The sequence below is a fragment of the Mustela erminea genome, chromosome 9 (genome assembly GCF_009829155.1).
Source record: "Mustela erminea isolate mMusErm1 chromosome 9, mMusErm1.Pri, whole genome shotgun sequence".
Classification (NCBI taxonomy): domain Eukaryota; kingdom Metazoa; phylum Chordata; class Mammalia; order Carnivora; family Mustelidae; genus Mustela; species Mustela erminea.
In genome coordinates, this window is record NC_045622.1 from 101,288,734 (window position 1) to 101,305,141 (window position 16,408).

Here is a 16,408-nt window from a genome sequence, read left to right on the forward strand (position 1 = left end):
CTGTCATTCATTCTTTTTTACTGCTGTCTAGTGTTTGTATGAATAAGTCACAATTCATTTATCATTTCACCTGTTGATAGATTTTTGGATTGTTTCCAGTTTGGGGCTATTAAGACAATGCTGCTGTGAATATTATTGTGCACGTGTTTTAGTGGACACATGTTGCTGTACTGGTTTTTGCTCTTTTTTTTTTTTTTTAAGATTTTATTTATTTATTTATTTGACAGAAAGAAAGAGTACAAGCAGGGGGAGCAGCAGGCAGAGGGAGAAGCAGGCTCCCCTCTGAGCAGGGAGCCCAATGTGGCACTTGACCCCAGGACAACGGGATCATGACCTGAGCCGAAGGCAGAAACTTAACCGACTGAGCCGGCCAGGCACCCCTGGTTTTAGCTTTTGATAATATAGTCAACACATTATGGAATATTAAGAAATTGCTTGGGAAAAGGAGATGGGTTCTGACAAGAATAATCTATTCCTTGATGGGATTTTTATTAGGTATTACAAAAGGTTACACACTGTACAATTCTATTTGAATAATGTTCTCAAGATGACGAAATTATAGAGACAAAGAGATTAATGGTTGCCCAGCATTAAGGTTAGGGAGGAGGTGTGCCCATAAAGGGGTAGAACAAGGGAGATCTTTGTGGTGATGGGTGGTTATGCATCCTGATTGTGGAGGTGTTTATACAAATCTAAGCATGTGATAAGATGTCATAGAACTATACATACCATTGTTCCAGTGTCAATTTCTTGGCTCTGATATTGCATATAGTTATGTAAGATTTTACTTTCAGTACTCTCTCTGTACTATTTATGCAACTTCCTGCAAACCTACAATTATTTCAAAATAAAAAATTAAAACAATCATTAAAAAAAGAAAAAGAAAAAATAGACTTAAGCACCTAGCCCATGGCAGACTCTCATTAAAAAAATCATTATTCTCATTCCTTTTAATTTTTAGACTTATTAGAGCAAATGTAAAACATACAGACAAGTGGAAAGCACAGTATACTCAACTTCCACATACCCATCACCAGACTTTAACAGTTGTTAACATTTGGTCATATTTTCTTCATCTATTTTGACCTCTCCAAATAAAGTCCTTTTCCACAACACCATTTTCATACTCTCAAAATCATAGTAACTTCTTAATGTGATCTTTTGCACATATTCCATTTCCCCCAATTTCTCAAAAATGGCCCCTCTTGGGGTGCCTGGGTGGCTCAGTTGGTTAAGCATCTGCCTTTGGCTCAGGTCATGATCCTGGGGTTGAGCCCCATGTCAGTGTCGGGCTCCCTGCTCGGCACAGAGTCTGCTTCTCCCTCTCTCTTTCCCTCCGCCTCCTCACTTGTGTGTGCTCTCTCTCTCTAATAAATAAATAATTTTTTTTTAAAATAGCCCCTTTTAGGGGTGCCTGGGAGTCTCAGTCAGTAAGTGTCTGCCTTCCGCTCGGGTCATGGTCCTGGGGTCCTGGGATCGAGCCCCGCATCAGGCTCCCTGCTCAGAGGAAGGCCTGCTTCTCCCCCTTTCATTCCCCCTGCTTGTGTTCTCTCTCTCGCTGTCTCTCTCTCTGTCAAATAAATAAAATATTTTTTTAAAAAAATAGCCACTTTTGGGGGGCGCCGGGCTGGGTCAGTTGGAGGACGGTGCAACTCTTGATCTTGGGGTTGTGAGTTCAAGTCTCATGTTGGGTGTAAAGATTACTTAAAAATAAAATCTTTTTTTTTTTTAATGGTCCCTTGGCACCTGGGTGGCTCAGTGGGTTAAAGCCTCTGCTTTCGGCTCAGGTCATGATCCCAGGGTCCTGGGATCAAGCCCCACATCGGGGTCTCTGCTCAGCGGGGAGCCTGCTTACCCCCCTCCTCTGCCTGCCTCTCTTCCTACTTGTGATCTCTCTCTGTCAAATAAATACATAAAATATTTTTTTAAATGGTCCCTTTTTTATGTGGTAAGAATACTTCGCATGAGATCTACTCGCTAAGCAAATTTTTAAGTGCACGATGCAGTTCTGTTAACTGTGTGCACAACGTTGTATAAAAGATCTTGGGGACTTATTCATTTTGAACACCTGAGACTTTACACCTGAGACCTTATACCCATTGAACAACTCCACACTTTTCCTCCTCCTGCCAGTGCCCGGGTAATAATTTTTCTTACTGATGATGATGTCATGGTTCTTATTTACTATGAAACTGTGTCTTTTCCTTTCTACACTTACAGTTGGGAATTTGAGAACCCATAAGTAGGAATTTCCAATTGTTTCTGTTAAGTTTCTTCTTGTAAACAACATCAACAACAAAAACAGTATATAAGCCCCAGCTTCCCAAGATCTCTTTGAAATCCAGATACGCTGTCTAAAGTAGCTGACCTCTGTCAGCATCACCCTGTGGCTGTGGCCTCTCTCTCTCTACTGGGTTCCACCCCTTCCCAGCCTCCCAGGCTCCCAGAAGGGAGTTGTGTGTTTGTACTCACCATGGATCAGTACTGTCCTCTTGGATGGGACCTCAACCCCAAAGGAGGGAATGCAGAATTGTCACCCAGAATCTGAGAGGGGGCCCTGACCACTCATGAGGGGGGAGTAGAGAACACAAAGCAGTCTAGGTGAACTCCCTGGAGGAGAACAGGACATGAGAGAGCAGGAATGTCAGTGACTTGAACAGAGAGGTCATTCTAGTGGCTTGGAGACAAAGCTGGCACAGCCTTGGTCACTGTCATTCACAGTTACCATTCCTCACCATGTCTCCTCACTTCCTGCAGTAATGCCCTGACTGCCTTCCCCACCTCAGTTCATGCTCCCGCCTCAGTCTGTTCTCAAAACAGCAACCAGAGTCATCTCGTCAAAAACTAAAGTTAGATCATGTCCCTTCACAACCCGAAAGACTCCACTGGCTTCCAATCACAGAGCAAAAGCCAACATCCTGACAGGATCCTCTAAGTCCCACAGGATTGTCCCCCCCACACACCCCATGACCTTCTATTATCTTATTTACTTATTCAATATATGTATATGGAGCACCTCGTGTAAACCAGGCAATGTGCTAGGTCCTGGGCACATAGCCATGGGCATGGGAGATAAAGTCTCTGCCTTTAGAGACAGAGAGCTTAGAGTCCAGGGAGAGGCAGACAGTAAGGAAATGAATAAGCTCCCTTTGGATTCCAATAACTATTATGAAGAAAATAAGCTGGGACGAAATGATGGAGAGGGACTGAAGCCATGGGTGCCTCTCCGAGAGAACAGAACTTGAGCTGAGAGCAGAATGAGAAGGAAACATTCTTGCAAAGAGCAGAAGCAAAAAGGTGACACCCCTGAGCGTGGGAAGGAATCGATTAATTTCAGAAACAGGAAGGAGGCCAGTGTGGTCCAGGTGAAAGGAACTGGGGGTGGCGTTTGCAGGGAGTCCCAGGCTCCCTAGGGGATAGGAGTGTCCCCTGCACACTCTCTCCCAAAGCAGGACCTCTCTGAAATCACAGGACACATAGAGAAGATGCGGATTTGTTTTCCTGAGCAGAATCTCAATTCAGGGGCGCCTGGAAGGCGTGCAACTCTTGATCTCGGGATTAAGTTCAAGTCCCCTGTTCGACATAAAGATGACTTTAAAAATAAAATCTTAGAAAAAAAAATCTCTAGTATGAAAAGCTCAGCTTCCTATATACCAGTCACTTCAGTTTAAAACAGAACTCAGCCTCCTCACCTGTTTGCCCCTCCCCCTCCACATCTCTCCGTGCTGTGTGAGCCCCGATACATCCCCTGTGGGCAGCTGTCCCGTTCACCCCCTCTGCAGCCCACCCTTCAGCAGCTGTTTTCTGTCTAAGGAAGAGTAAAAGACTATTTAAAGGAACATGGGGTGAGGGGGGCAGAGGGAGCAGAGGAGACCTAGCCTGGGCTCTCTCTCGATGGGCAGGCAAGCCCAGAGGGCTGGTGAGCATCTTCCACATGGCCTGCCGTTGGCTTTCGGGGTCACCAGGGCCTGGCGAGTACTTAGGGAAGAAGAGTGGCCACAGGATGGATACGGCCGGGGTCAGGGCAGGAAAGACGGGCTGGGCTGTGATTGAAAGGTGCCACCTGTCAGATCCTCACGGGAAATCTGAGCCTCCTAGGCCAAGGGAAACTGTTGTACCAACAGGGCCGTAAACAATGCTCTTCTTCTGCTGAAGGCTCTTGGAGTGGGGGTGGGGTGGGGTGGAAAGGGGAGGCAGCCGACTGAAGAGCTGGGGGCTGGAGGCCACTGGCTGGGGCTAAAGGCAGCCCAGGAGTGAGGTCGCTCAGCTGGAGGAAAGAGACCGCTCCAAAACCCCCAGGCAGAGGCCCCACAGGTAGGAGAAACTCCGGGCCCCTTTCTAAGTGTCCCCCTCGAGCTGCCAATCCCTCTCCCACCTTCCAGGGGCTGGGGGCCTCCTCATGGAGCCACAGAATTGGAGAAATCCAGGTTCTTTGCTAATCCTCTCCACCTCTCTGTCAACTCTCTTTGGATGCCAGAGGTCAGGGACCCAGCTCTAGGGCCACTCGAAATCACCTACAGAGTAGCCTGCAGGTGCCCATCCCCTGGGAGGACCTGACAGGGGCAGAGAGGGTCTTGGGAGTCTGGTCTCGTCCTGGTCTGGTCAGGGTGGGAGGCAGATTCTCTAAGCCGTTGAGAGTGGTTTCTCCAAGGGGGAGTCACTGGCTGGGATGGGGGATGGCGGAAGCCTCAGGACCACAAGAGGAAAGACTGGGTGTCAGGGGTTGGGGAGGTTCTAACAGAACCATCAAGTGTCATCTACATTATTTGGGGTTTGGAACTCGAGCTCCTGGGTTCTTTTTCTCCCAGCCAGCCAAGAGAAACACGGAGAGAGAAGAGGAGCTGTCAGGAGTGCTGCTTTGGATACAAAACAGGGCTGTAGGCTTCCCCGGAGGAAAGAGGAGGGGGGGCGTGGAGAGGAAGAGGGGACGGAGGAGAGGGCCTGCCGTGCACGTGGAAGAGAGAGCTGCGCTCCTCAGCCACACCCAGCTGCCCTTGCCCACCTGTGGGGTGCCCCTCACACCCGGCTAGGGCCCCTGAAGGGACCTTCGCTGAAGAACTGGCCGGAGCAGAAGCATTTTTTGGCACAGGTGCCAGACTGGTTTTCAGGAGAAATGGATTCTAGGTCTGGCTGGGCCCTTTAATTGTCCTGTGACTTTACTCAAGGGTCCTCAAATTCCTAATCTGTAAAATGGGGCCGGGAACACCTATTCCAAAGGGCGAGAGTAAGGAATGAGTGAGGTTCCACAGGGCACTGTGGGGAAAGCTGGAAACTTGCTAGAGGATCCTTAGTGTTGGGGTGGGCGATGCTACCCTGGCTTCTCACATTCCGGGGTTCTTCACTCCTTATCTATTTATGACAAGCCTGGGGGCTGTGGAGAGCTGAGGTGATGAGCACCCAGGACGGCTGAGGGGTGTGTGCATACGCGTGCGTGCATGTGTGCGTGCACACGCGTGCACCTGCCCTTCCTTCCCTCACATACCCCCACCCCCACCCCCAGCGTGTAGCGGGTAGATGAAGGGGAAGATGGCTCCAGGGCTCTGGTAAGTCTTAGCTAAGCACCATCGCACTCTGAGGTATAAAAGGGGTCTGTTGTCATCCTACTGGTGTTCAGTCCTCTTTGCCTTGTCTTACCAACGAAATGCCCTCATGGTCGGGTCAGAGCCAACATTAATAGGCAGACACAAGGCTCAGCGGGTAGAGCACTGGACTCTTAATCTCAAGGTTGTGAATTCAAGCCTCACATTGGGCGTGGAGCCCAGTTAAAAATAATAACAATACAATAAAGTCCGAGTGCTCCCTTCAGGCCAGGCACACTTCAAAACACTTTCCATGCGTTGGCTTCCTTAACCCTCCAGCACCCCACAGGGTGGCTTTTATCTCTACCACATCACAACACAGGGCTGGTGAGTAGCTTGCTCAAGCACACCGTTAGTAAACAGTGGGAAGATTCCAGAACTGATGGTTTCCACCACTGCTCCACACCACCTTCCCAACACGAACATGGAGTTTGGGGCTGTATGGATGATTTAGGCCAGCATCTGCCATACTCGCTTCTGGGACACAGGGCGTTCCTCGAGATGGCGGTAGAAGCATCTCAGGAAAAGCAAAGCAAAAAGAAAAGAAAGCAAGAAAAAAAGAAATCCATGGTGAAATAGGTTTGGGGAACAATTAGTTAAATCAGGCTAAGCAAAGTTAAGGTTTCTTTACTACGGAGTATCTAGAACCCTCTTCCTTACTAATGAAGTTGTGTATCTCTAAAAGGGGAAAGAGGAGGCTGTTTCTGGAACAGCCTCCTCCAGAGAACACAGTTCCCCAACCCCAGCTCCTATTCATGTCTTAGGAGACCCTAGTTTTCCACAGAACAGTTTGGAAAATCTCATCTAGACCAATCCTGTCACTGTCAGTAGAAACTGAGGATTTGAGAAGCAGAGGCTCAGCTCGGGTCGCAGAGTGAGCAACTAAGCGATGGGGGTCAATCCGGCTCCATGGCCTCCTGGATCCCCACTGACGTGCATCCCAACGCTGGCTGGTTAGCACCCAGTTAATACATTGCTGAAGCTTTTGAGCCATGAAGGGGCCCTGGTGGGAGGGGTGGGGTTGGAGGACAGTGTGAGCATCTTTGCAAATCCCAGTCGGCTTCCTCAGAAACCGTGGGGGTCCCAAATCCAGGGACCCTGGGGACTCTGGACTGGGGGCAGTAAGACCCGAGTGGATGGCAGGGAACGGAGCCCTGTACCAGCCTGCCTGTCTTCCTGCCTCTGTCCCAACTGCCCAGGTGTCCTGGGTACTGTCGCCCAGAATGATGGCACGGCAGAGGGCAGAAGGTATTTTTAGCCAGTGACACGAGTACCTCGTTCTCTTACTCCCTGAGTCATGCCCTGAACACTATTTGAGGATTGTTTTCTTTGTAAACAGACACCCAAGAAGGGCAGGGGGGTGAAGGAGGTGGCCCTGCCTGCCCCCCGCCCACCTGTCTTTGTGGATCCTACAGTATATACAGTACTCGAATACGAGAGCTCATGTCAAGTTATCACAACCTCCCTCTTCCCCACGCCACCCCTGGCAGTTAGAGGGTCAGATTTCTCTGGCACAGGTTAGGGAGAGTACGTTTCTTTTCCTCACCAAAATAAACTCTCCCATGTCCAGGCCCACCTTTGCGGAGAACCCCTGGCCAAGCTGAGACAGAGCGGTGGCAGCTGGTGGAGCTGGCAGAGCCCCAGAAACCAGCTGGCCCTGGGTTTCCCAAATTTCAGGCACTTTTACGCCACCCCCGGGATTTCGGCACATCTGTACCACCTGTGTCCTGCTTTCCTGAATGCCTTCCTTTGAATTAACTTATTTTTAAATTCAACAAATATATTTTTAAAAGAAAGTTTGTATCACTATTGGAAATGGAAACTCAATATCACTGGCCAGAAATAGAAAGTAACAACAACAACAAAAAAAATACAATGGAAACCAAGTAGTACTATTAGATTCGATCTGGATACTCCCGCCTGCTTTGGGCTCCGAGCCCGAGACCGAGGCTAGCTACTACCTCCATTAAAAAGGGAGAAGAACAACCACTCCACGGGTGTTCCTGATGCCAGGATCCCGTTTTAACCATTTCATTCGCTTAATTGGAAAGAGGCAAAGTCCTTGAAAAGGAATTACGTGATCTAATATTCTTTAAAGCCCAAGCCACGGCCTGCAGAGGGCAGTTGGGTGAACACCATCCAAGGCCAAGTCCATGTGATCCAACATCTCACCCTTGGGGAAGCAACACTGGACCCCTTCATTTTACCACAGGGAACACGGATGCTCCTGTCACATGTCCAGGCAGTGGCGACATGGGGGACCCGGGACTGAGTAGCATGCCTCCGGACTCCCAGGCCAATGCTCTTTGAGGGCGGGTTCTTCACCTCATGCAGGGATGCGGCATGACCAGGTCTGCTTGTCTCTACTTTCTAGAGATGGAGCAGAAGGAGGAGAAGCCCTCTGAGGATGGGACCACTGTCTCCCCAACCCCAGAGGCCCCTGTGACGCAGGGAAGCGGAGCCTCTGCAGGAGAGGCCAAAGGCACCACCGAGGCGAGCGGAAAAGAGGGGCCCCTGGACGGAGCGGGAAAGCAGGAAAGAGCACCAGCCGAGGACGGCTTCCCAGCTGGAGTTCAGGGAGAAGCCAATGGGTTGGATGAGGTCAAGGTGGGATCCAAAGCAGAGGCTGAACGTCACAAGGGAGAGGGCAGGAAGGAAGAGACCCCAGTGGCTCCTCAGATGACCGATGGGAAGGAAGAGACCCAGGCCGACCCCAGGGAGGCTGAGGAAGCGCAGGGGACCGTGCCGGCCTCTGAGAAGCAGCAAGCTGATGAGAAGGGCGCCAAGCCTCCATCCAGGGAGGAAGCCGGTGGGAACGATGAGACCAAGGCTGAGCTCAACCAGGCCGCTGGGGAGCAGGAGGCCAAGATGGAAGCCAAGGAGGCTGATGGGAAGGAGGAGGCCACGACAGCCTCTCAGGAGAAGAGCAGCAAGACAGAGGAGCCCACAGCTGAAGCCCAGAAGGAAGCCAGTGCCCCAGAGGCCCCCGCAGACTCTCAGAAGAAGGCTGCTGTGGAAGGGGAGACCGACGCTGAACCTCAGGAAGCTGACGTGAAGAAGGAGGCGGTGAGTGTGGCAAAGGAGAGGAGGGAGGAAGCCCCCGCCGTGTTCTGGAGTCCCCTGCACCCCAGGAACTAAGCCTCCCACCCCCTGGCTTTATTCCTTCGGGTAAGTCCAGTCTTCTGAATGACATCAAGAGCCGGGGGAGAGGGGGTACAGCCCAGGGGCCCCAGGCTCCCGTCCGGATCTTCCTGGAGTCCTCACGAAGCCTGGGACAGGTGCTTGTGCGTCCACAAGCCCATACAGGTCCTGCCGGTTCCAGGAGCCAGGCAGTCCCAAGGAAGAGCAGGACGGGGGTGCGCAGATAGAGTCGGAGGAGGGAGCAGGGGTGATTCCCAGCTCCCCTGAGGAATGGCTCGAGAGCCCCACAGAAGAGGGCAGTGGCCTCAGCCCAGGTGAGTGAGTCCAGGGGCCCACGGGGGTGGGGTGCAGGAGCTACCCTGAGGGGGTGGGCCCACAGCAATAGTGAGTCGAGGTAGCTCCAGCTTCCCTCTCTCCCTCCCTCCTCTCCCTCCAGATGGGCTGGGTCCAGACTCGGCAGCTTCTGGAGAGACCAGCCCTTCAGCCAGGTAATGTCAAATTCTGGAGCCCCGTTCGAGCTCCCCCTACCGCACGCTCCCTTCCAAGTCTACCGTTGTTGCCTGGGCCTGGGTCTCCCTGGCGTCTGATCTAGAGATATTCCAGAATTCCTGGCTTTCGGCCCCCTACCCCAGGGCAGAGCCCAGGAAACCAAAGGAGCCAGAGGCTGGAAGCGAAGGGACCATGCCCCCTCCACCGCTAGAGCCTCCCCACCTTCCCCTCCTCCACTTCCTCCTCCTCAGCGTCCTAGGCAGATCTTCTCGGGGCTCCTCATCTTGTCCCTGAGCATACTGCCGCGGCATCAGCACGGCCCACAGAGCGTGAGCAGAAAGCCCGAGTTCAGACAATGACTCTTCCACTTACCAACTGTGTGGTCTTGGTCACGTCGCTGTTCTCTTGTGTGAAGCCACCGCGTAATCGTACCTGCCTCATAGGATTAGCGTGAGGCTTACATGCCGTAAAATGTATGAAGCATGCGGGGCACCTGGCTGGCTCACTCGGGAGAGCATGCCGTTCTTGATCCCTGGGTCCTGAGTTCGAGGCCCATGCTGGGCATAGAGATTACTTTTATAAAACAGTATAGAGGGGCGCCAGGGTGGCTCAGTCCTTAAGCGTCTACCTTTGGCTGAGGTTATGATCCCAGGATCCAGGGATCAATGCCTTCATAGGGCTCCCGGCTCAGCGGGAGGCCTGCTTCTCCCTCTCCCACTTCCCCTGCTTGTGTTTCCTCTCCCACTGTCTCTCTCTCTCTGTCAAATAAATAAATAAAATCTTTTTAAAGAACAACAGTATAGAGCCCTGCGCATAGTGCCTGGTACCCAGTGGGTGCTGGATAAAGTGAGAGCCTTATTGCCAACGTGCAACTTGACTCATTGGAAGAATCCTCCTTTGTCTTGACCCAAGATCCACCTCCATGCCACTTTTTTTAGGAAAGCCAGTGGGTGCACGTTCACTCGGGCTCTGCGGGGTGCTCTCCAGTCCCCTTCTTTCTCGAGCCTCAGAGCCGCCGTGTCAGGTAGCTCTTCGTGTCCCCAGTTTCCAGAGGAGGAGGCTGAGGCTCAGAGAAGTGACATGACAGCCCCAAGATCACACAGCAAATAAGAGACAAAGCCAGGATTCAAACTCAGGTCAGACCTCAGACTTGTCTTAGCTCCGCCCACACATCTCACCAGACCACAGGCTCCCCCAAAGTTAGACTGAGCCTCATTAGTTCATCTCGACCCCCTCCCAGTGCTGGGCACAGAGGAGACGTGTGCCAGGAGTGGGGGGCCACAATTTCCTATACCTCTTCTGACTGCAGGGAGCTCCCCACCACCACCAGCCGGCCCCTTGCCTCCTGCCCCCACCTTGTGCTCTGGAGTGGCTGGTCCCAGGCCCTCTCACACTGCTCTGAACCTTCTCCATAGTGAGTCTTCACCCAGCGATGTGCCCCAGAGTCCCACAGAGCCCCCTCCGTCCCAGGAGAAGAAGAAAGAGAAGGCACCAGAGCGCAGGGTGTCAGCCCCTGCCCGGCCGCGGGGGCCCAGAGCACAGAACCGCAAAGCCATCGTGGACAAGTTTGGCGGGTAGGGTGCAGGCCGGGCTGGGCTTTCCCGGGTGAACCATGGACCCATCAGTGGGGCCGGGAGGCCTGAGGGCGTGGGAACAGCCCAGGCCGGGTGGGAGGACTGATATCTGGGGCCCGGGCTCCTCCTCGATGGGGCCTCCTGTGGCCTCTCACTGCTGGGGGCCGGTCTTCTCTATGCCTCCCCTTGCAGGGCTGCGACGGGCCCCACTGCCCTGTTCCGAAACACGAAGGCCGCAGGGGCAGCCATTGGTGGGGTCAAGAACATGCTCCTGGAGTGGTGCCGGGCCATGACAAGAAACTATGAGGTGGGCGTGGAGCAGGGGCCGTGTGGGGCGGGGACCCTTCCCCAGGGCGGCAGGGCTGGGGTGGGTCTGAGTGGGGCAGGCCTCCAGCCTGAGGCTTATGAAGGCCCCACTCGCTGGCAGCACGTGGACATCCAGAACTTCTCCTCGAGCTGGAGCAGTGGCATGGCCTTCTGTGCCCTCATCCACAAGTTTTTCCCCGACGCCTTTGACTACGCAGCGCTGGAGCCCACGCAGCGCCGGCACAACTTCACCTTGGCCTTCGACACAGCAGAGTGAGTGGCAGCTACTGAGGGTGGTCCCCGGGGTGAGGGGCGGGGTGGGGGGGTGAGAAGGGAGGATGCTCCGGAGCCTGGCTTCATGCAGGGCAGAGAGCTGGCGGGTCAGACGGGTCACAAATCCAACACGTGCTTTTCGATCGCCAGGAGCTATGTGTCAGGACGCAGCCGTCCTGACAGAGTCCCCACTTGTCATGGCTTACAGTCTAAAGGACGAGACGGACCACAAGCACACCCCTCCGTGTGATCTGTAACGCGGGGTCAGGGGGCGGCGCCCCAAGGAGAACAGGCAGGGCAAGCGATAGGCAGGAGGCAGGCCTGCTGTTTTACACACTCTGTGTGCCGAGATTGGGGCCACCACCTGAGTCTGCCAATTCTTAGCAGTGTGATATGATCTTGAACAGTCTCCTTTACCTCCTGAGCCCTCACATATGGATCTCTAAAATGGGCACGAGGTTTCCTCTTCTGCAGAGCTACTGTGAGAATTAAGTAAATAATTAAGCGAGGTTTTTATAGCAGTGCCTAACCCACAGCAAAAACTCCAAAAAAAGGATCTGAGCTGTTGTTCCTATATGATGATGGATGATAGCAGTTTTTTGGTAGTTATTCATCACTTTGGAATCTGGAGGGGGATTTCTTGCTGAGGCTCACGTGGCTGGATGCCAGGGGTGTTGGCAGTGGGATGGAGAAAGGGGTCCTGGAAGGGCAGGAGGAGAGTGAGGAACAGCAGAGCCCAAGGAAGAACCTGAGAGGCAAAGACGTGGCTGCTGGGTGGTGGCGGGAGGCGAGGTACTCCCACCACTAAAGCCCCACCAGAGCTGGCCTCAGCCAGAGGCCTCTGTCTGTACCCACCTGGGAGGCCAGAGTACACGGTGATGGCCTTAGGGCTCCCAGAGAGTGCATACCAGACGCACACCTTCTTCTAGCCGCAGGGAGAGGCTTCTGAGCCACCCGGTAGAAACGGATTAGGCAGAGGATATTGCCTGTGGCCCCTGGCCACAAACCCGTGGGGAAGCCCGGGGCAGCAGTATTTCCCCTCTCTGGGCCTGCGTGTCCCCCAGGGGCAAAACGAGAAGACGGAGAAGGAGCTGTGCTTTGCAAATGGGTTTTTCTTTTTCAGCAGATTCCTCAAACAAAACATTAAGTGAATGCCCGACATACAAACAGATTACAGGGGGACCTTTTTATTTTTTATTTTTTTTAAACTTTCATCTAACTAAATAACACTTTTCTTATGAAGTGTACGTATTACTTCAAACACTAGCTCCTTCCTAGAGGAGCTAGGTTACGACCTAGCTGCTCATGGTTACGACCTAGATTTTTGGGTTTTTTTTAAGATTTTTATTTATTTATTTGATGGATAGAGATCACACATAGGCAGAGAGGCAGACAGAGGGGGCGGGGTAGCAGGCTCCCTGCTGAGCAGAGATGTGGGGCTCGATCCCAGGACCCTGAGATCATGACCTGAGCCAAAGGCAGAGGCTTAACCCACCGAGCCACCCAGGGGCCCCAACGACCTAGTTTTTGCCAATAATTGTACCACCTTCAAAATCTTGGTTTCAGACATTGAGCTCTCTCCCCCTGCCCCCACCCCTCACCCCTCTAACTCACTTAGGTTAGCAGCCCCACCCCCAGAGATTTTTAACTCCGTGGGGACTTCTAATCCATTAACCTCACCATTTTCCACTTTCTGTCAGCTTCCTTATATCTTCACTCCTCAGCCTCGAGTTCATGGTCTATCAAGGCCATCACTCAAAAGGAGAGCTTTCTAGGTTGGGAGGTGTTCCTGGAGCACACCAGCTAAGCACCCAACACCCTTCCCAAGACGCTCCCTGAGGCACGTGTACGTGGCTTTAGGGCACCAAGAATGCAATTTGAAAAACACCCGACTTGGTATTCCAGAAGATCCCTTCCAGTTTCATATTTTCCTGCCAAGAGATGGAGTGAGTGCACTGGGGTGCGAAGCTGAGGGGGTCAGGAGTGCCAGGTCCTGCTCTGGGTTCAGAAGCAGCTTTAATGATGATGACAAGCCCCACGGATTGAGGGTGCTTAGGTGCTGGACATCCTGCTAAGAGCTTTCTTTGGCGCATCCCCTTCAATCCTCTCAGCAGTAGTGAGGTCCCTCAACATCCTAGGTTCATACAGGAAGGCTTGGCAGAACCGGGACATGGACATGAAACTCCCAGTAAAGGCTAAGAGCTCTAAGTGAATGCCAGGAACCAAGTGTCCCTGGCTCGCAGGACACAGGTCACTGTCCTCCTGCAGCTGCCTTACTTTGGTTCCAAGCCAGGCAAAGCCTAGGGGAGGCAAGATGAATAATCAGGTGACAAGGACCCTGCTGCCAGAAGGCATCAGGCAGCAGCAAAAAAGGAAGGCTTTTGGTAGGGATGCACGGGGCCGCAGGATGGAGAGTCTGACCTGCTGAATTCAGATCTTGTCCCCGTCTTCTTAGCTCTGTGATTCTTGACCATGGACTTCCCTTCTCTTTGGGTTTGGTGTGAAGATTAAGTGTATGAAGTAAGGGGGCCCCTGCCCCAGCCATTACCTTCCCACTGTCCCTGTTCTGGAACTCACCTGATTTCCATGGAGTCCTGGGATGTGGGGGACCAGCCAGTGCCCGCCACCCACCCCCCCGTCAGCTGTGCAACCAGAAGAGCCCAGCTTCGCCAGCCCTCAGGTCCAGTGGGAATGAAGCTTCTCCTGTGTAGGGGGAGAGAACCCTGTAGGGGGACAGAATCCTGACCCACCCCCAGGAGGGGAAAACACCACACTGGTCGCAGGGATCCTGTCTCATTCTTGGCAGTCCTCCAGTCTGCACCCCTCCCCTGGCTCTCTGGCCAGTCTGGCTTGGGTTTCAGCCTGGCTATCTCTGGCCCGAGAGGGTTTCTACTGGGACCCTGGATTCTCCCACTGCCAGCACTCATGGCAGCCCGACAGGCTGGGACTGCCGGGACCCAGGGCAAGGATGCCCGGAGGCAAGCCTGGGATTGAGTCCCAGCTGTGTTACTTGCTTTGAACTTGAGGACATATGTGGGCTTTGGGATCAGACCAAGCTGAGTTTGAGTTTGGACTGTCAGGAGCTCAGTGACCTCATCTGTACAATGGGTTGGTTGGCCTAGCTGACCTCTCGGCTCCAACATACACGATTCTGTGGGTTTCACCCTGGCTGGGCTGCCCCTCTTTCCCTCTGGCTCCCACATGCTTCAGCTCTGGCTCTGTCCCTCAGGAAACTGGCCGACTGCGCCCAGCTGCTGGAGGTGGACGACATGGTGCGGCTGGCGGTGCCTGACTCCAAGTGCGTCTACACCTACATCCAGGAGCTGTACCGTAGCCTTGTGCAGAAGGGGCTGGTGAAGACCAAGAAGAAATGAGGAGCGGACCGGCCCTGTGGGTGGAGGTGGACAGAGTAGGGGCCTGGGCCCAGGCAGGTGGCACCAGTCTTAAATGCATTAAAAGTCCTTTTATAAAATCCTGTCTGCCCCCTCGGTGCACCTCCCCCTCTCCCGCCCCCCGGGGACCTCGCTCCCTCTGGAATGATAAACCCCTGCCGGCTGCCAGGGTTCCTCACCTGACAAGATCTCCTTAACAACCAGGATGCCACTTGGGAAAAGACAGTGGCCTGGATACCACCCCCTCCAACTCCTTTCCCCCACCCCCCACCAATATGCAGCTGTGTGACCTCGGGGCAGTGAATTAACCTCTCTGAGTCTCAGCTTCCGGTCTGAACAGACCTGATGGAGGTGGAATGAGATAATGAAATGAGCAAACAGCCTCACCGGGAGCCTGTCCCCTTAGTGTTCCATAAGTGAGTCCCAAAGTGAGTGCATTTGTACATCTGAGTTATTGGTGGTGCTTTTCCTGATTCTCTTCCCTCTTTCCACACTTCTCCCAGATTAGGTGCTGGGCTAGGAGAGTCTCTGGAAATCTCAAGCTAAGTTAGCAGGGCCCGTGGAGACACCTGCACTCAGTTTCTTACAAGCAGCGGCTTTCCAGAAGCTTAGATGGCTGCTCCCTGAAGGTCCTTCCTTCAGGTTAAGTTAATCCCTCCAGCTCAGGCTGAAGTTCTGGCTTGTTTCTGCTTTTCTATCATTCATTAGAGATGCACCCCTGAGCTGCTTATAATTTCCTGCTAACAGGCCTGTCTGACCTTATCAGCCATTCCGAGCATGTGCGCTGACAAGAACAGCTCATGAGAGGGGTCCCTGGGTGGCTCAGTGGATTAAGCCTCTGCCTTCAGCTCAGGTCATGATCTTGGGGTCCTGGGATCGAGCCCCACATCAGGCTCTCTGCTCAGACAGCCTGCTCCCCATCCCCACTCTCTGCCTACCTGTGATCACTCTGTCAAATAAATAAATAAAATTAAAAAAAAAAAAAAGAACAGCTCATGAGAAACACAGAAATGAAAACCAGCCAGCTTGGCTGTGCAGCTGAAGGTGTGGACCCTGCCCTGACCGACTGGGCAGACCCGGCCATCCACCAAAGCACTCTGTGCCTCAGTTGCCTCATAAAATGGGGGTGTTCCCCCTGTAGATGGGTTGACAGCCTAGTCCCCCATGGCCAGTTTCCCCCCCACAGCACATGGGGTTCCACGAGTCTCAAAGTCCAGCGAGCCCTCTGTTCTGGGGAGTGGGGTCACACCTTTTAGTAGAGAGCAGCTAACCCTGAGCCACATGTTCTCCCGATGAACCCAACCATCCTCTCAACGAACACCCAGCCAGCCTCCAAATTCATCTGTGACTTGAATGGGTGGACAAGCAGGTGGCTTCTGTGGTTCCCCCTGAACTGGACACTGGGGGAGGGGTCACTCCTCCCAGCCTAAAGCCTGGCCCCCAGAAACTGGCATCCTAAGGGAATTGCAAGGGGGTTTAGACCATGCAGTCAGGGGGCACCTGAGTGGCTCAGTCAGTTAAGCATTTGACTCTTGGTTTCAGCCCAAGTCATAACCTCAGGGTTGGAGATGGAGCCCTGCATTGGGCTCCACACTCTGCATAGAATCTGCTTGAGATTCTCTCTCTCCCTCCCCCTGCTTGTGCACACACACAT

At 53.1% G+C, this 16,408-nt stretch overlaps 1 protein-coding gene across 1 annotated transcript; it reads left to right on the forward strand.

Annotated features, from left to right (window-relative positions):
- The first annotated feature begins 4,117 nt into the window (after positions 1 to 4,117).
- SMTNL1 (smoothelin like 1) lies at positions 4,118 to 15,633 on the forward strand. Its single transcript, XM_032359171.1, has 8 exons — positions 4,118 to 4,314; positions 7,954 to 8,645; positions 8,902 to 9,034; positions 9,157 to 9,208; positions 10,625 to 10,783; positions 10,976 to 11,090; positions 11,211 to 11,362; positions 14,592 to 15,633. Exons 2-8 carry the CDS (start codon positions 7,956 to 7,958, stop codon positions 14,734 to 14,736), a joined length of 1,446 nt encoding a protein of 481 aa, XP_032215062.1. The 5' UTR covers positions 4,118 to 4,314; positions 7,954 to 7,955; the 3' UTR covers positions 14,737 to 15,633.
- Positions 15,634 to 16,408: the final 775 nt, after the last annotated feature.

Coding starts and splice junctions, on each gene's coding strand:
- SMTNL1 (XM_032359171.1), top strand. CDS start 7,956: ATGGAGCAGAAGGAGGAGAAGCCCTCTGAGGATGGGACCACTGTCTCC. Junction 8,646..8,901: donor CTGACGTGAAGAAGGAGGCG/GTGAGTGTGGCA, acceptor TGCCGGTTCCAG/GAGCCAGGCAGTCCCAAGGA. Junction 11,091..11,210: donor CCATGACAAGAAACTATGAG/GTGGGCGTGGAG, acceptor ACTCGCTGGCAG/CACGTGGACATCCAGAACTT.